Source organism: Panthera onca, chromosome A2, assembly GCF_046562875.1.
Source record: "Panthera onca isolate mPanOnc1 chromosome A2, mPanOnc1 haplotype 2, whole genome shotgun sequence".
In the NCBI taxonomy this organism is placed as follows: domain Eukaryota; kingdom Metazoa; phylum Chordata; class Mammalia; order Carnivora; family Felidae; genus Panthera; species Panthera onca.
In genome coordinates, this window is record NC_138340.1 from 11,209,253 (window position 1) to 11,229,219 (window position 19,967).

Below are 19,967 nucleotides of genomic sequence, written 5' to 3' on the forward strand. Positions count from 1 at the left end.
TTTAAGTTTATTTATATATTTTGAGATAAAGACAGAGAGAGTGAGCCAGGGAGGGGCAGAGAGAGAGAGAAAATTCCCACCACAGGACTTGACTCACAAACTGTGAGTTGATGATCTGAGCTGAAACCAAGAGTTGGGCACTCAACCAACTGAGCCACCCAGGAGCCCCCTTTTTTCATTTTTGTTGTATTTTTACTTTTTATCTTTTATACTTAAAAGATTTTTTAAAATAAGTGTTCATTGGACTCAGCAATACAAGGACCATTGTTGACAATGAGTGGTGAGAGTGGAAGTCCAGTTGGATGAGACTGAGGAAGGAATGGGGGGAGGGGTATAAAGTGGTTCCAGTGAAATGAAAACATATCCAAGGAGTTTTGTAGCTACGGAGGTAGCAAAACGGACTATAGGCTTGGAGATACGAGCAGTGGAGTGGGAGCATTTTACAATTTTTTTCATTTGGGGTGCATTTGGCTTGTTCTGAATTTATCAGAAGGATATGCGCTCCTGAAGGTAAATACTCCCTTGTGACAGCAGGTTGTGAGACATATAATCACAGTATCAACTCTCCCATTGATATTCAACAGAAAAAAATATATAGACTTACTACGCATGAAGGGCTATGCCAAGGAACATTTTAGCCATTATTTTATTACCAAGGAGGCTGAATAGATTTTAGACTTTGTTAGCTACTTACTTCCTATATGCAAATTTTTTGGCAAGTATGTTGCTTTTCTGTACCGGGATCTGAGTGCTTTTATTGTTGTTTTATTGTTGTTATCCCGAGATAACAAAGGAAAGAATACCACCAAGGAGAGTGAGGAAAGGGCCAGTCACATCCACTGTTGGGACACATAAAAACAAGCGTGGTCAAATAGACAGGGAATAGGTACATTAATAACAATCAGGTCAGGGGCCTGAGGTGGATACCATGACGAGGCAAGTGGAGTCATCAGCCCGGGCTCCCTGGAGTCTGACTTAACATCAGCACCCACACTCACTACATTTTCTCTCGACAACCTGGCTCCTATAATGGACTCTCCATTCACACTGCTTTTTTCCCACATGAGCAGACAATGGCCTTCTACTAAAACTATTTTTCCCATTATAGCAGTGGATTCCATTTTTTTTTAGTGTCCACAATAGACATGCCTTTGAATTATGATCAAACATGTGTGCACATGCAAACATGCAAATCCATGTGGATGCACACACACACAAACACACACACACATGCATGCATACACACACAGCTGAACAAAGAGAATAACCATTCATATGCTAACAGGAAGGATCTATACTGAACTTTTTATTTATAGTCACTCAATCTGTCAACCACGTTAAGAGGACAGATACCAGTACTCCCACTATTTCAGTGAGAATATCAACATTTTAGAATGAACTAGTCATCTTCCCATATTCAAACAGCTAACGTTTGAATCCAACGTGGTAGATCCAAGATTCAAAGCTCATTTACCGATTCCAAAATTGTGCATCTAATATCACTTAGGAAAGTTTGTCACCATTTCACCTTGATAAATCCCCACTAATTTGTATGCTGTATATTTCCTATTGTCCATTGGGGATTTATTCCTTTTACTCAAATTTCAAGTGGATGTTCATACGTAAAGGTGTCTTGACACCATCAGTGTATCACTCATCTCTCTTTGAGAGAAATTGGTTTTTGCTGCTTTATTAGTTATCTTGGACATCAAGTGGCTATTGGTAGGGTTACAAAGCAGCAAGAACCAAGGAAGATTTCTCGTCATCACGATCTCTCAGGGACCACCTGGGCTTATGAGATCTCTCTGCCCCCTCTTCCTTTCCTCTGTCTCCTTTTGAGCTTTTTTATACTTCTCTAAATTCAGGACAGAATGGTCATATTAAAATAGAATGCCACATTCACACGTTCATAGGAATCTTACCAATTGGAATTTGGATATTTTTCTATCTTCTTTAGGGTAATGATAACTTGATGTCGAGAGCCTCACTAATACCCTTTCTTTCCTAAATACTGTAGCTGGAGGTGGGAAAAGCCTGATAACCACATGGTCTCTCTCAATGAGGTCTCTCTTCAAATGTCACCTTGTGCGTAGATCTTTCTGAACTCCCTGTAAAGAAAACACCCCATCGCTTTCTTTTATGCCTGATTGTTTTCCCACATGTCATTGTATTTATAGCCTTTTTGCCCTGTTACTAGTGTCTGGTTGTGCTAACATTAATCTTTTTTCCCTGATTTCTAGTCACCACCACCACCACCACCACCACATGGGACCAGGCAATGACACCCAAATTTCAGAATTTTTTCTTCTGGGATTATCAAATGAACCAGAATTACAGCCCCTCATATTTGGACTTTTCTTCTCCATGTACTTGATCAGTGTCTTTGGAAACCTGCTCATCATCCTGGCTGTCAGCTCTGCCTCCCACCTCCACACGCCTATGTATTTCTTTCTCTCCATCCTGTCCTTTGTGGACATTTGTATCACCTCTACCATCATCCCAAAGATGTTGGTAAATATACAGACACAGACTAAAATTATAACCTATACAGGATGCATCAGCCAGATCTATTTTTCCACACTCTTTGCAGGCTGGGACAACTTTCTCCTGGCTGTGATGGCCTATGACCGCTTCGTGGCCATCTGTCACCCCCTGCACTACACGGTCATCATGAACCCCCGGCTCTGTGGACTGCTGGCTCTGGTGTCCTGGATCACGAGTGTCCTGAATTCCTTGTTACAAAGCTTAATGGTGCTGCGATTGTCCTTCTGTACAAACTCAGAAATCCCTCACTTTTTCTGTGAACTCAATCAGATGACCCAGCTTGCCTGTTCTGATACCTTTCTGAATGACACAGTGATGTATATTTCAACGGTGTTGCTGGCCGGTGGTCCCCTTGCTGGGATCCTTTACTCTTACTCTAAGATTATTTCCTCTCTACGTAGAATCCCATCAGCTCAGGGCAAGTATAAAGCATTTTCCACCTGTGCGTCTCACCTCTCAGTTGTCTCCTTATTTTATTGCACGGTTCTGGAAGGGTACCTTATCTCCTCTGCTACCCAGAACTCCCACTCAAGTGCAACAGCCTCAGTGATGTACACGGTGGTCACGCCCATGCTGAACCCCTTAATCTACAGCCTGAGGAACAAAGACATAAAGGGGGCTCTGAGGAGATCCTTCGGGATGGCAGGGACAAAAGGGACCATCGTCCTGCTGGTGAAGAAGTGCCCTTGATTGCAGGGTCAAAGCCATGATTCTTTGATCATTGTGACACAGAATTTGCTCTTATGTATTTCCTGAAATTTCCATTTCTTAGAAGTCAGCTTCTCTATACAATTTCAGAAAACTCAGTTTACTAAGCTTTCTGCTCTAAGACACATACAAGTTTTTCCCTTGGTCCATTTTCATACCTTCCCACAGTTCTTTCTGACTTTGGATCGGACATATTTGAAAATTTCCGTGTCTTTTACAGGACAACTTTGATTTCTGAAAAACGGTTACTTCATAAATGACATATATCATGCCAAGTACAATTTGTCTAGACTTCCTGAAGGAATAATCAATCCTGAGTTGTTTTATTCAGATGGATAAAACTACACTTGGCATCTAAGGCCGTTTATGTAATTTTGCCATAGAGGAAAATAGGAAGTCACGATTTTCACTTTGGCTCTGTCATCAGTCTTGTTTACTCCTTAACCACTCTTCCTGATAACGTTGATTTTATCATTGTCCCCGTAAGCCTCAATGTATTGACAATGATGCCACAGGCTAAGAATGCCCGCAGTACACATCTGGGTCCATGATACTTGTGATTCATACCTGAGCCAATGTTATGGATGCACTGTCTCTCATCATCATCATTGTTGTTGTTGTTGATCTTGTTAAAGTGTAATTGACATCACATTGTATTAGTTGCAGGTGTACAATGTAATCATTCAATATTTGTATACATTGCAAAGTGATCACAATAAACTCAGTTAACATCTATCACAGTATTTACTTACAAACTTATTTTCATCATGAGCATTTTCAAGATCCCCTCTTCTAGCTACTGTCAAATATATAATAGTTTGTTGACTATAGTCACCAGGTTGTACATGACATCCCCTTGACTTATTCATTTTATACCTAGAAATTTGTACCTTGTGACTCTTGTGCCCTTTTCATCCACTCCCCAGGATACTACCCACCTCAGGCTACTACCAATGGGTTCTGTGTATCCATAAGCTTGATTTGGTTTTGTCTTATTTTTAAGATTCCACATGTAAGTGAGATCATATGGTATTTATCTTCCTCTGTCTGACTTATTTCACTTAGCATAATACCCTCAAGGTCCATCAGTTGTCCAAGATTTCACTAATTTTTATGGCTGAAAAATATGTGTGTGTGTGTATCACAATTTCTATTCTATTTTCTTTCTTATTTTAATTCCAGCATAGTTAACAGAGTGTTATATTATTTTCAGGCATACAGTATAGTGACACTTCCATACATTACCCAGTACCGCACACTTTCTTTATCCATTCATCCACCAATGAACATCTAGCTTGTTTCCATGTCGTGGCTATTGTAAACCATGCTGCAGTGAAATGGGGGTGTGTATATCTTTTCAAATTTGTGTTTTTGTTTTCTTCAGATAAATGCTCAGAAGTAGAATTGCTCAATCACATGGTAGTTCTATTTTTAAGTTTTCAAGGAACCTCCACACTGTTTTCCAGAGTGGCTGCACCAGTTTGCATTCCCACCAACGGTGCATGAGAGATTCCTCTTCTCCACAGCCGCAACAACACTTGTTGTTTCTTGTTTTTTTTGATACTATCCATGCTAAGAGGCATGAGGTTGATATCTCATTGTAGTTTTGATTTTTATTTCCCTGGGGATTAGTGATGCTCAGCATCTTTTCATGTACCTATAATAGATCTGGCTGATGCATCCTGTATAGGTTAGGATTAGTGATGTTCAGCATCTTTTCACGTACCTGTTGGCCATCTGTATGTCTTCATAGGAAAAATTTCTATTCAGATCTTCTCCCCATTTTTTAATCAGGTTGTTTGTTTTTGTTTTTATTTTTTCACTTCATTATTCTTCATTCACAAATGCTAATTGGATATTCATCCACATGCAACATTTTCTCTCGTGTTCACAACTCAACAGGTTGGTGAATCCAAAAGGACTGGTGCCATCACTATACGGAGTATATTGTATTAGTGTTTCAATCACTTATTCCAACCTACATTTTCTTTTATATTCTAAACCATCTTTATTATGTTGTTTGATCAGATAGATCCACAAGAGGTGGAGGTGCCCAAGGTCAGTCCAACTTTCAGCCAGTCAGGTCTGTCCTGTGGCAGCTCCTGAACATAGAACTTTGATGGTATTAAAGAGCCATTTAAGAGCCTGACCAGATCCAGCAACTTGGAGAAGGGACACAACAGCATGGGTGGTGCCATCTTGCTGAGCCAGGCTCCCTGTTTGTTCTTTGCTATTGAGTTCTTTATATACTTGGGATAGTTACCTCTTATCAGATATATGATTTGCAAATATTCTCTGCCATTCAGGAGGTTTTCTTTCCATTTTGTGATGGTTTCCTGTGCCAGCACAAGTTTTTAGTTTGATGTAGACCCTGTTTATTCTTGCTTTTGTTCTCTTGCTTTTGATGTCAAATCCTAAAAATCATTACCAAGACCAATATGTTTTCTTCTAGGAGCCTTATGGCTTCAGGTCTTACATTTAAGTCCTCAGTCCATTTTGAGTTACTTTTTGCCTGTGATGTAAGACAGTGGTCCAGTTTCATTCTTTTGCTTGAGGCTCTCCAGTTTATTCAACACCATTTGCTGAAGAGCCTATTCTTTCCTTATTGAATATTCTTGCCTACTTTGTCGTAAACAAATTAATGATATATATGTGGGTTTGTTTCTGGGCTCTCTATTCTATTCCACTGATCTGTGTTTTTTATGCCAATATCATTCTGTTTTGGTTACCATAGCTTTGTAATATAGTTTGAAATCAGGGACCATGATGCCTCCAGCTTTGCCCTTCTGTTTCAAGTTTGCTTCGATATTAGGGGTCTTTCGTGATTCCATACAAATTTTACAAGTGTTTGTCCTATTTCTCTAAAAAGTGATGTTGGAATTTTGACAGGGGTTGTACCGAATCCACAGATGAATGTGGGTATATGGACATTTTAACAGTAGTAAGTTTTCCAATCAATGAGCAGGGCCTATCCTTTCATTTATGTGTGTCTTCTTTAATTTCTTTCAGCAATGTCGTATACTTTTCAGTGTACAGGTGTTTTCCCTCCTTGGTTAAGTTTATTCTTAGATATTTTATTCTTGTGGATGCAGTAGTAAATGGCATTGTTTTCTTAATTTCTCTTTCTGGTCATTTGTTATTAGTGTACAGAAATGCAACCAATTTTTGTATGTTGACTTTGTGCCCTGCTGAATTCATTTATTGGTTATAACAGATTTTTTCTCATAATTTGTTGAAATACAATGACATACAATAAATTAAACATACTTAAATGCAGCAATTTCTGGGGACACCTAGGTGGCTCAGTCAGTTAAGTAACCAGCTGTTGATTTTGGCTCAGGTCATGATCTCATGGTCATGGGATCGAGCCTAACATTGGGCTCTGTGCTGACAGCACAGAGCCTGCTTGAAATCTTCTGTCTCCTCTCTTTGCCCCTCCCCTGCTCTCTCTCTTTAAAACTAAAATGTAAACATTTTTAGCATAAAAAAAATAATAACTAAATGCAAAATTTTCTGAATTAAAGGAATCATACAAAAATTAAGAGTACATACTGAATAAGTCCTTTTAAATATAATTTAAGAAAGTGCCCAAACGTTTAAAGCTCTGTTACATAATTGTAAAGACTGTAATCAACCTCAAACCTCTGTTTTCTTCTTTCTGATGGTGATGTGGGTTTATAAACCTAATTCAAGTAGATGTTGTTAGTAATAAATAAGTGTCTGGAAATATTTGGTGCGTCCAACAAGTCTTTCATAGGTAGGGAGTGTATGTACCTGTACATATGTATGCATTTGTACATTACTTCATACAAATACACTCTTACACATGTATATATGACACAGACACAATAACCCTATCTTTTATATTGACAGGACATTTGGAGAGGATAGAAATCAAAACAGTGAATGTTTGAATTAGCATGGAATTAAAACAATGTAGAAATTTAGACAAAATTTAAAGTAGATGGGTGAGGGGTATCTGGGTGGCTCAGTCGGTTAAGGGTCTGACTTCAGCTCAGGTCATGATCTCACAGTTCATGGGTTCGAGCCCCACATCGGGCTCTGTGCTGTCAGCTCCAAACCTGGAGCCTGCTTCAGATTCTGTGTCTCCCTCTCTCCCTCTGCCCCTCCCCTGACCATACTTGCTCGCTCTCTCTCTCTTGAAAATAAATAAACATTAAAATAAAATTTTAAGTAGAATGGATGAACTTTAGTAATGAATTACTTTTTCTTATCTTAAAGCACAAAGGTCTCAAAGTGAGAATTCATATTTAAGACTAAAGTCGAGGGGTGCCTGGTTGGTTCAGTTAGTGGGATATGTACCTCGTTTTTATAAGATTTTATTTTTAAGTAATCTCTACACACAACGTGAGGCTTGATCTCACAACTTTGAGATCAAGAGTCACGTGATTCATGGATGAGTCAACTTGGTGCCTTGAGCATGTGACTCCTTATCTCAGGGTCATGAGTTCAAACATCACATTGGGCATAGAAATTATGTTTAAAATAAATAAATAGATGCATGGATAGATAGAGTGAAGGAGTGAGTGAGTGAGTGAGTGAGTGAATGTGTGAGTGAGTCATGTTTATATTTTAGCAATGGGGAGTTCACTTTTTCCATTCCATTTAAGCAATGAAGCAGAAGCTCCAAATTGACTTTTTTCCCCTCCAGTTAAGGTTGGATTTCAACACAAAATTCCCTCACCCAAGAGAAGAAAAATGAATTAACTGAGAGAATGAAATTCACTTTCCTCCAAAACAATTTTATTACATGAATATCTATATTACATTCTTATTTCTGCTCTAACAAATAACACACTTGAGGCTCAAAAGACACAAACTTACGCTCTTACAGTTTAGAGGTTAGAAGCTTGAAATAAGTCTCCACAAGCTAAAATCAAGATGTCTGGAGAGCCTGGTTCCTTCATGGATGCTCTAGGAGAGACTGTTTTCTTTCCTGTTGTGGTTTTTAGGGACAACAAGCATCCTTTGGCTCATTGCCCTTTCTCCATCTTCAAAGCCAGCAAAATGGCATCCTCACATCTCTCTCTGACCCAACTATTTTGCCTCCTTCTCCTATGTTTGGAGGACCATGGTGATTATGTTAACTCCACCTGCATAATCTTGGTCAATCTTAGTTTAAGGTCAGCTCATTACCAGTCTTGTTCTATTTGCTACTCTATTCTCCCCCTTTACTCTAAAAAATAACTTATTCAAAGTTTCCAAGGATTGGAATGTGGACACCTTCAGGAGGCTCTCATTCTGCCTGCTAGAAAGTCTTTTCCAAAAGTATTTTATTTGGTGTCATTCAACGGCCCTTATATAAAAGAAACAAACACGGAATTTATCACAGCGCCTAGAATGACCGGATACACTTGTCATTCCAAATTTTATACAAACACAATTTATTTTGTGAAGAAGACCTTACAACCACCTGCACCTTGCTCTATCCCAGGACAGCAGCCTTGCTACTCAAAGAGTGGTCCACGGACCAGGACCTACAGTATCAACATCATTCAGGAGCTTGTTAGACACACCATATCCTGGGCCCACCATCACCTGCAAAATCAGAATCTGCATTTAAACTAGGATCCTAGGGGATTCATATGCACCTTGAAGTTGGAGAAGCACTGGGCTAGAGTAGGTTTTCACACATTCTCAATTTGGCCTTTGAGGCAGGATGATTGTTTGTGTTGGGAGCTGTCCTGCTCACCACAGGTGTTTAGCAGCATGCCTCAGACATTGTCAAATATGCTCAGGGGGAAAAACTCATCTCTGGCTGGGAAATATGGGACAGAGTTTGAAAAATGGAGCACCCTGACAGAATCCAATCAACACCAACCCCTTTCTGCAACCATAACCTTGAGAAGATCACTAAATTCTTCAAGCCCCATTTCCCCATGGGGAATGGAGTTCACAATAGTACTTCCTCACAGAACAGACTTTTATAAAAATTAAATCAGACAATTCCTAGAAGCTGCTGAATCCAGATTATAGTGTATAAAAAGATCTGAATATATCTCTTACAATAAACAAACATTTTATAATGGCATTTTAAGTACTGGCTCTGAACTTGTGATATAAGTATGAAATCCCTAATTGTTTTTGCAAAATTGTCATGAAGCCCACGGGTGTAGTGCCTGAGGTTTTGTATCAAAGGAACAAACTTAACATCTCTGTTGAAAAGAGGAAAAGTTACTTGCTAGAGATGTCAGGGGCTGTGTCTCCACCACAATCAATGCTTTGAAGAATCCAAGGGACCTTAGTTAAGACTGATTTCTCAGTCTTCAACAGGAGAAAATGTTCATTGTGGATTGGGATAAGGTGTTGGGAGTTTAGATCTCTGAAAGGCAGAAGTAATAGAAAAAGTAAGAAAGACTGGCTTCAGATGGCTTATCGCCTGGTCTCCTAGGAACAGAAATTCAACAGGAATAATTACCTCTGTCCACATAGGTGTCCCACAGGGGAATCACGTGCCTAAAGGTGAGAGAAACAACAGTGAAATGTGCCTAATGAGCAGAATTAAGAGGCTGCAAATACCTCCTCTGTTGCAGCCCCACAGTGTGTACAACATCAGGCTGGACAAGACATGGTCGTTTCTTTTGCAGTCCTAAGTCTGGATGGGACACTGAAGTTTGACCCATCCCTGCTGTCGCGTCTGGGACAGAGCTTCATCCTCCACCATCCAATGAGGTAGCTGTTTTGAAATGCATGTAGAGACCCTCCTCTCAGAGACCCCATCTAGATGAGTTTTACATCCCAGTAAGTACTGCAGGAGAAGGTCAAGAGAATGAAAGTCAAGAACATTTTCCTGAGGTCACCTGAGAGCCAATCTAGCCTGGCCAGAGCTGAGACTTTGCTGTAGTTGTTTGCTGGCTTGATTAGTAAATTGATTGATTGTTGTATTTATGATGCTATAAATAGAAGTAAATATTGAACTCAGAAATGCAAGGTTCAACATTAACAACTAAATGATACTAATGGAAACCCACCCAGACCGGGCATGGGAAACATAAAAGTAGAACCTAAGACCAAGGATCTTTGCAATTAACCAGAGTAGAAAAGTCAAGTATGAGCTGTGGAGGAACATACACTGAGTGAGGACATGTCTTTTCATTTTTAAGGTAGGACATATTAGATTACATTTCCGTACTGATGAGAAAAATCCAGATGAAAGAATTCTCCCAAGTACATCCTGCAAAAGGGGTACATCATGCCTACATGAAGCAGGCATATCACAGCACCTTCTCTCTCTTGAGTATTCAAATGAAAATTTTTAGGGGCACCTGGGTGGCTCAGTCAGTTGAGTGTCTGACTTGATTTTGGCCCAGGTCGTGATCTCAGGTGTCATAGGATTGAAGTCCCATAGTTGGGCTCTGCCCTGACAGAGCCCCTCTCTGTCCTTCTCTTTCTCTCTGCCCATTCGCTGCTTGTGCTCGCTCGCTCTCTCTCTCTCTCTCTCTCTGTGTCTATCTCTCTATCAAAATAAACAAATACTTTTTTAAAAAAGAAAAAATTTTAAATCAATTGTGTGAAAAGGGATATGCTAAAGAGCTTCCTTTACAATTAGCTAAATACCTATGAGTCTGAATATATTCTGGGTTAGCTAGCCACTCACTTTCTCTATTGAAAATTGTCTGTGGGAATCCTTGCTGTTTGCATAGTGGGGTCAGAGTGGTTTTATTCCTGGTTTTTATTCCATTCTTTCGAACAAAAAATTGCCATTTTTTTCACCAATGTGGCTCCTTGACATTTTGCTTTTTTATGATGTGTAGAATTATTTGTGAAGAATGTGTGAGAGTGTGTAAATTTTGTGTGGTAAACTCTGTGACTTAGTTATAATATACTCTCTCCGCTGCTTTTTTTTTTCTTTTTCTTTTTTTTTCTTTTTTCTTTTTTTTTTCTGAAAGAAGTATACTGTCACCTTAACATTCTTCACTTGTGAAGAGCTGCTTTCCACAAAAATGACAGTAAATGTCTTTCTGCATACTTATGCTCTTAAAATACCCTTTCTACATATTTCCAACTAGTTTTCACAACTCTGTATTCCTCTCTTGTTCTTTTTGGCCCTTTATTATTGGATCTATTTCCAAAATTGAAAGTACATCACTTGGAAGGCATTTTTTTTATGTTTGATGAATCACTTTTACCCTCCATAAACATGATTGGTCCACATATGTTTATGTGAGATAAAATTAAAACTTTAGATATCGCTTTGTCTCCACGTGAAAAGACTTTCTCATACTCTTTTATCCCAAATCCTTGGCCATCTAATTTAGATCATTAAATTATTATTCTTTCAACTCGCTTTGTTCAGAAGTTGGTTTAGGGTCTTCCTTCAATTTTGTTTCATGCAGTGGTTTTGAGCTATTCTGCTTACCCGAAGTGCATTTTCACTCTTTCTCTTTCTTTCAAAAGTCTTCATTTTTTTTGAAATTTTTCTATGTGATGCACACATACACCTTGCACACTCTGCTGACCGAGCCAGCCTGGTGCCCCTGATTCATGATTTTTTTTTAAAACGTTTATTTATTTTTGAGACAGAGAGAGACAGAGCATGAACGGGTGAGGGGCAGAGAGAGAGGGAGACACAGAATCGGAAGCAGTCTCCAGGCTCTGACCCATCAGCCCAGAGCCCGATAAGGGGCTCGAACTAACGGACCGCGAGATCGTGACTTGAGCCGAAGTCGGACGCTCAACCGACTGAGCCACCCAGGCGCCCCCCTGATTCATGATTTCAACACCTGCAGGACATTTCATGGTGTGGCTGTGCCATTTACACTTTTGATAGTGTCACATATTTTTTCTCATTAAATTTCTATTATATCAATGTTACAAAATATTTTAAAATGGATAAACTATGTTTCTTAACCAAAGGGTTTTTTGTCCTCCAGGGGATAATGAGCAATGTTCAGAGACATTTTGGGCTGTCACACTGGGGAGGGGTGCACGGAGGCCAGGGATGCTCTAAACGTCCTACAATGCACAGGACACACCCCACTACAGAGAAGGATCTGGTCCAGAATGTCCACACTGCAGAGACTGAGAAATCATGAGTTAAAGAATATGTGTATTTTTTAAGACACTATCTTTTTAATTTTTTAAAAGTCTAATGGTTGCCATATTGTTACTATTATCTTTTTTTATGAATATAATTTATTGTCAAATTGGCTTACATACAACACCCAGTGCTCATCCCAACAAGTACTATTTTTTAAGTAATCTCTACACCCAACATGGGACTTGAACTTACAACCCCAAGCTCAAGACTTATGAGTTCCACTAACTGATCCAGCCAGGTGCCCTAAGAATATCTGTATTCTTTTAATGTTTATTTGAGAGAGACAGAACGTTAGTAGGGGAGGGTCAGAGAGAGAGGGAACACAGAATCTGAAGCAGGCTGCAGGCTCTGAGCTGTCAGCTCAGAGCCCAACACGGGGCTCAAACCCACAGACCGTGAGATCATGACCTGAGCTGAAGTCAGACCCTTAACCGACTGAGCCATCCAGGTGCCCCATGTAATTTAATATTTGTAAATGTCTGCAAGGTCTCCCAGGGTTTTATAACACTTCACAATTCTGACAGCAAAATTAGAAAGTGCCCCTTTGCTACCTGTTAAAAATTCCAACCTCCTTCAATGCGACCGCCCCTGAAGTGTTTTCTCAGGATGTTGGGTGTGATACTGAGAAGAGATGTTCCATGGACAGGACACTACAGTAACCAGATGAATAAAGTGCAAAAGGTACATAGTGTGGGCGAGGAGCTCCCTGTGTCTTGAACCTTAACCAGCTGTGAGGCCACATGTCTTCATGAAATTCACAACAATTACCTCTTGTCCATTCCCCTCAACACACTGGCTTCCTTCTGAGCCTTGATTTTCTGGAAAAAAAAAATAATGCCTCCTCAGGGCCTTTGCACTGGCTGACCCTTTTCCACTTTCCAGGATGTTTTTTTTCTTCCTTCAAGTCTCTGCTTAAATGTCACCTTCTTAGCCAATCTTGACCGAACACCCAACATAACACTCCATCCACTCTCTCTTTTTACATGCCTTCATTTTCTTCATAGCCTCTGTTCCTAACTCAGAATTATCTCATTTCTATATGTGTGTGTATCCAGTCACCATCATTGAATTGAAGGTACCATTCCTCTCCAATACCCTCTACCTTATGACTTGAAAATGCTGACAGCATGGTTGACACTCCATATATTCCTCAAATGCATGAAATAATTTATTAACTCTATGATACCTGGCCATTGGGGGAAAAACTGATGTTGGGATGAAAATTACTAATCAGACAGGAAACGGTGATCCCCTCAAGGGGCCCAGATCCATTCACAAAATATTGAAATTATTTTATTGACTGGAAATACATGGTAGCATTTGAACAATGTGGGCCAGGCCCATGTGAAGTTTTGTCATGTTATTTTCCCCTTTACTGGTAGTCACCTCCACCACATGGACCCAGGAAATGATACAGGAACTTCAGAATTTCTTCTTATGGGATTTTCAGAAGAACCAGAACTACAGCCCCTCATATTTGGCCTTTTCCTCTCCATGTACCTGATCACTGTGTTTGGAAACCTGCTCATCATCCTGGCCGTCAGCTCTGACTCCCGCCTCCACACGCCCATGTACTTCTTCCTGGCCAACCTGTCCTTTGTAGACATCTGCTTCACCTCCACCACCGTCCCAAAGATGCTGGTGAACATCCAGACTCAGAGCAAAGTCATAACCTATGATGACTGCATCACACAGATTTATTTTTTCATACTCTTCGCTGTGATGGATGTCTTCCTCCTGAGTGTGATGGCCTATGACAGGTTTGTGGCCATCTGCCACCCCCTCCACTACACGATCATCATGAACCCCCAGCTTTGTGGGCTGTTGGTTCTGTTGTCCTGGATCATGTGTGTCCTGAATTCCCTGTTACAGAGTTTAATGATGTTGCGGCTGTCGTTCTGTACACAGGTAGAAATTCCCCACTTTTTCTGTGAACTCAATGAGATGCTCCAGCTTGCCTGTTCTGACACCTTTCTTAATAACGTGGTGATGTATCTTGCAGCTGTCCTGCTGGGTGGTGGTCCTTTTGCTGGGATCCTTTACTCTTATTCCAAGATAGTTTCCTCCATACGTGGGATTGCATCAGCTAAGGGCAAGTTCAAAACGTTTTCCACCTGTGCATCTCACCTGTCGGTCGTGTGTTTATTTTACTGTACGATGCTTGGCGTGTACCTCAGCTCTGCTGCTACCCAGAGCTCCCACTCAAGTGCCACAGCCTCGGTGATGTACACGGTGGTCACACCCATGCTGAACCCCTTCATCTACAGCCTGAGGAACAGAGACATAAAGAGTGCTCTGAAAAGAATTGTTGGGGTTCAAGTGATGTAATGGCCAACTGTCTTGGGGTTGGAGACATGTCCATGATTGCAGGGCAGAGCCTCAGAACCAAGACTGCTCTTCCTTGAATAGACTTTGGCAGGAGAATCTGCTCCTTCTATTTTTCTCCTGGAATTTCCTCTTGTTTGCTTTCAACTTCTCTATACATTTAAGGAACTCACTTTATCAAGCTTCTGCTCTGTCTGACATAGTTTCCCCTTTGTCCATTTTCATACATCCCCAGTGTTTTCCACAGCCTTAGAACATAAATGCCTGGAAATTTCTGTATCTAATGGGACAAGGTGGATTTCTTAAAAATAATTTCTTTTCAAATGACTTATCCCACAAGAAGTAAATCTCCCCTAGATTTTCCAAGAACATAATCACGAGTTATAGTCTTCATATGGAAAAAAGCTACACTTGGCCCCTAAGCCCTCTCCATAATTTTATTGCAGATGAACATACAAACCAAAGTTTTCACCTTGTGTCTGTCAATCTTTTTACATCACAACCTAAGCATTCCTACTGATGATGTGGACTCTAACAGTGTTCCCTTTAAGCCTCTGGCTATTGACACCACAATGCTCTGGCTAGGAAAGCCCCGGCACGTGCCCATGTGCTTGTGGACATTCCCAGAGCTTATGCTGTGACTCACTGGCCCTCGGGTTCTTATTGTCATCAGAAGACACACCTCGGCACCACCATCAGAGAACTCTAAAAAAGCAATGCCTCTTACTCACAGATCCCGGACGGCACATGGGATGACCAAAGGCCATTTGGAGAGGTCTGAGAAAGGAAGACAGGGATTGACAGACACTGGGAGCACCGCTGAGGGATCTGGCTTTATTGAGGACCATGCCAGAGTGGCTGGGGGTTGCGGGTTCACACCTTATTGGACAGTTTTATAGGAGCAGATTTCAGCAGCTGAAGGGGAAAAGCAAGGTCACTCAAGGGCAGTTACATTAGTTACCCAGGGCTTTGTCAACAGGAACTTCCTGGCTGGGGCGGTCTGAGTGCTAATTTGGTAATTGTGTCATACACCTGACAGTATGTTTGTTCAACATGGTTGTTTTCAAATGGATGTCCCAGAAATCCAAAGCTTAATTTCAGGCATTTACACTATAATCAAGAGCTTAATGTCAGGCACTTACTCTAAAAAACATGCTACTGTATTTCCTAATAGGTCTCCTGTTTTTTCCCTGTTATTCAGTGCGGTGTCCAGGAAGCCTACCATAGCCCAAGACAAAACTTGTTCAGCATAATATATCTCCCAGTGGAGTCTACATGGAAAGACAAACTTAAATAAGTAGATCAACCGGATATATTCTTAGTGTCAGGACGACCATAAATACGAGGAGGCAAAATTTCAAAACACTGTCTGTTACTACCAAGTTTCTTTCTTTTTTTTCTTTCTTTTTTTCTTTCTTTTTTCTTTTTTTCTTCCTTTTTTATCTCTTTCTTTCTTTCTTTCTTTCTTCCTTCCTTTCTTTTTCTTTCTTTTCTTTCTTTCTTCCTCTCTTTCTTTCTTTCTTTCTTTCTTTCAACAGTTGATCCTGTGCATCTACTTATTGAAGCATAGAACATTTGTGTCCACAGCTGAAGGGACTTAGTTTTTGAGGTGAAGGATTGCTCAGTGTCTTCTATGCTTTATCATGGAATTTTCTTCCTATTTCTACTTGAGAACTTCCAGTGCTACCTGTTAATATGACACTTCCTGGTATTATACATAAAATAACTCACTTTTCTTAATTTTTGTCACAAATGCTAAGGGTTGGCAAAGGAACAGTATCAGCCCCATCCATTTCGTACCTCTGTCTTGCTCTGAAATCTCTCCCACCTGCATGACCAGAGGATGCTTCACACGAGAGCTGTATGTCCTGCTGGCATGTGGTTCAGGGTCCCCAGGTCTTCTGCACAAACGTGCATGTCCTACAAACTCTCCCCGTTACCTTGAGGGGAGCCTACATATAGTCACTTGTTCATCAAGTCACGAGAAATAGACTTGAACCACAGAAGGATGACAACCACTCTCCTCAATTGTCGGACCATATGCCACAAATAAAAAGCAGCACATGTCTGATCACCTCAAGTCTGTTTGCTGGGGTGATTGTGTCAGCCAGGTGTTGCTGTATAACAAACAGGCTGTTCTTATCAAACAGGATATCATAATGATGTGGGGATGCTGAGCACAATGATGAAGAAAGAATTCTTGAGACTTTTTATGATGCAAAAAGGTGCGTTTATTAGAGCTTGGAGATAGGACCCATGGGCAGAAAGAGCTACACTGGGATTGTAAAGAATGACTGATCATATACTTTTAAGTTTATGGAGGAGGGGAGTAGAGATAGCACGTTTCTAAGGAATTCCTTTATGCTGAAAGTGAGGTTTACGGGGCCATGGAGGTTTGGCTCTTGTCAAGATAAGGTTGCTTTTCTTGTCTAATAAAACATTAACATTAATGCAGCCTCGAGTTCCTGGACATGACTCAGGGATTTGTCAGTGGACTGCAAGTTGTAAGGACACTGATGTTTAGCTACATTTCTCTTGCTTTTGTTCTCCTCATCGATGATAACTTTAGCATAAAACGGGATCATATCGGGAAGCATTTCTTTCTTTTTCTTTTTAACATTTATTTATTTTTGAGAGACAGAGAGACAGAGCACAAGTGGGGGAGGGGCAGAGACACAGAATCTGAAGCAGGCTCCAGGCTCTGAGCTGTCAGCACAGAGCCTGATGCAGGGCTTGAACCCTCAAGCCGTGAGATGATGACCTGAGCCGAAGTCAGACGTTTAAGGGACTGAGCCACCCAGGAGCTCTGGGAAGCATTTCTAATCTCTGCTGGGCTCCTCATGCATCTGTGGTCTGGTACGAATCTCTCTGTTGTGTTTCTAGGGCTCATCCCTGATGCTGTGTGTGGTTGTAGTGCTCTACTGTCTCAGCCAATTTATGGTCTTATTACTACATTTCTATGTGCAGGGTATTCTTCTATTTCTAAATAAAATGAATTATCATGTGAATTCTTTGCATTGAATCCCAGTATTCCTACACCCGTATGTAACATTGGTTTTCCTTCCCTGTTAGAAGAGCTATCTCCCAAACCTGTAAAGGAGAATCATCTATCTGTGCTCTCTATCCAACCCTTAGCCTGCACAATAGATATGTTCCCAGTTAATTAATCAGAGTATAATTACACACAATACACCACATATTTAAAGGGTACAGTTTGATGAATTAAACGAGCTACACGAAAATTCATAGCACATAGTGCAATTTTCCATTTGTGTATAATTTAAGCTTTAACTGCTTTGGTAGGTAATTCTTAAGATTATAAACTCCCTAAGCCTCTCTTTCCTTATTTCTGAAGGCAGAGTGGATGCTCAACATAACTTCCAGTGAAATGTAAGGAAAGAATGAAATGCATGGATATACATTTTTTACTCCAAGGAAACCATTCAAGTGTAGTGGTTGTGTCATATGTGTGTGTGTGTGTGTGTGTGTGTGTGTTTGCACACATTTTTCTTTCTTATAATGTGTACACACACAGATGATTTATGATTTCATCTTTATGTTGAAAGGAGACTTGAGAAAAAGTTGGAGAGGATAGCACTGGAGAGGAAGAACGAATGGTTGAATCAGCCTAAAATAAAAAGAAGCAGAGATAAAGACACAAAATGTTAAATTACAATGAGTGAAGTTAATTTTTATTTTTAAATTTATGTATTTAAATTAAGTTAGTTCACATACAGTTTACTATTGGTTTTAGGCGTAGAGCCCAGTGATTCATCGCTTGCCATGACACCCAGTGTTCTTCCCAAGTGCCCTCCTTAATGCCCTTCACCCATTTAGCCCATTCCCCCCCACACACACACACCTCCTCTCCAGCATCCCTGAATTTGTTCTCTTTATTTAAGAGTCTCTTATGGTTTGCCTCTCTCCATTTTTATCTTATTTTTCCTTCCATTCCCCTGTGTTCATCTGTTTTGTTTCTTAAATTCCACATATAAGCAAAACCATGGCATTTTTCTTTCTCTGACTGACTTATTTCACTGAGTATAATACCATCGAGTTCCATCCATGTTGTTGCAAAAAGATCTCATTCTTTTTGTTGGCTGACTAATATTCCATTGTAGGGATATATTACATCTTCTTTATCCATTAAAGAGCACCTGCACCCCAATGTTTATAGCAGCACTGTCAACAATAGCCAAACTATGGAAAGAGCCCAAATATCCATTGACTGATGAATGGATAAAAAAGATGTCGGTGACCCTAATTTTGATCACGAGTTCCCTTCCTATTTTGTTGCCTCAAAGACATTATAGTCAGACCACATCACATTTATGTACACAGGAATTCACTCTACCACCTACTGGGCAGAATATCTCCAAACTGTTTTAATTTTTTTTCTACATATTGTGGCGTCTTTAAAATATAATTTGTTGTCAAATTGGCTAACATACAGTGTGTAAAGCGTGCTCTTGGTTTTGGGGGTAGATCCCCATGGTTCATCGCTTACCTCGTATTGTGGGTTGTTAAAATGTAAATTGCCCTTAACCAAGGGAAGCTAATGAGTGAATCAAGAGGCTTAAAGTTGGTTGTCTGAAATAATTTTATTGACTGTGTCAGTATGAGATTCCTACCGCTGCTGTAAAATATCTCCACACTAGGTGCTTAAAACATACACACCTTTACAGTTCTGGAGTCAGAGCTCGGAAGGAGTCTTATCGGGCTAATAGCAAGAAGTCTGCAGGGTTGACTTCCTACTGGAGGCTCAGGGGAGAATCTGTTTCCTTTCCATTTCCAGTCTCTGTCGCCGGTCACCTGCATTCTCTGGTCATGGCTCTCTCTCCACCTTCAGAGCCAACAGGGTAGCAGTTTCAAAGTCTCTCTGACACCAACTCTTTTGACTCCCTCCTCAACATTTGGAGGACTGTTGTGACTACCTGAGTGCCACCTGGACAATCATAGCTAATCGTTGTATCTGAATGGCAGCTGATTGGCAGCCCTGTTCAATCACCTACCTTGATTCCCTGAGCTCTAGAAAATACCATGTTCATAAGCACTGATTACGATGTGGACCTGCTTGGGAGGCTCCTCCTCTGGCTTCTAAAAAGTCTTTTTCAAAAGTGCATTGTTTTCAGGTGATTTGACTAGTTTATACATTATGCTCTGTCACCATGAGAGCAGCTACTGTCTGTCCCCGGGCTGCACCGTTACAATAAATTGACTGCATTCCTTATGCTGGGCCTTTTATTCCCATGGCTTATTCGTCCCATAACTGGAAGCCCGCACCTCCCACTGTTGTAACCTTGTGTGTCAACTATACTAAAACTGTTAC

The 19,967-nt window shown here is 40.5% G+C and overlaps 2 protein-coding genes and 1 pseudogene across 2 annotated transcripts; 2 read left to right on the top strand and 1 right to left on the bottom strand.

The window, feature by feature from the left end:
* The first annotated feature begins 2,265 nt into the window (after positions 1-2,265).
* Positions 2,266-3,234, top strand: LOC132679753 (olfactory receptor 7A17-like). The gene has a single exon (XM_060633584.3). The coding sequence runs from the start codon at positions 2,266-2,268 to the stop codon at positions 3,232-3,234; it is 969 nt and encodes a 322-aa protein (XP_060489567.3).
* Positions 3,235-5,220: 1,986 nt separating this feature from the next.
* Positions 5,221-5,450, bottom strand: LOC144614138 (NADH dehydrogenase [ubiquinone] 1 subunit C1, mitochondrial pseudogene; annotated as a pseudogene).
* Positions 5,451-13,693: 8,243 nt separating this feature from the next.
* Positions 13,694-14,697, top strand: LOC132679762 (olfactory receptor-like protein OLF4). The gene has a single exon (XM_060633590.3). It carries the CDS (start codon positions 13,709-13,711, stop codon positions 14,639-14,641), a length of 933 nt encoding a protein of 310 aa, XP_060489573.2. The 5' UTR covers positions 13,694-13,708; the 3' UTR covers positions 14,642-14,697.
* The last annotated feature ends 5,270 nt before the right edge of the window (positions 14,698-19,967 follow it).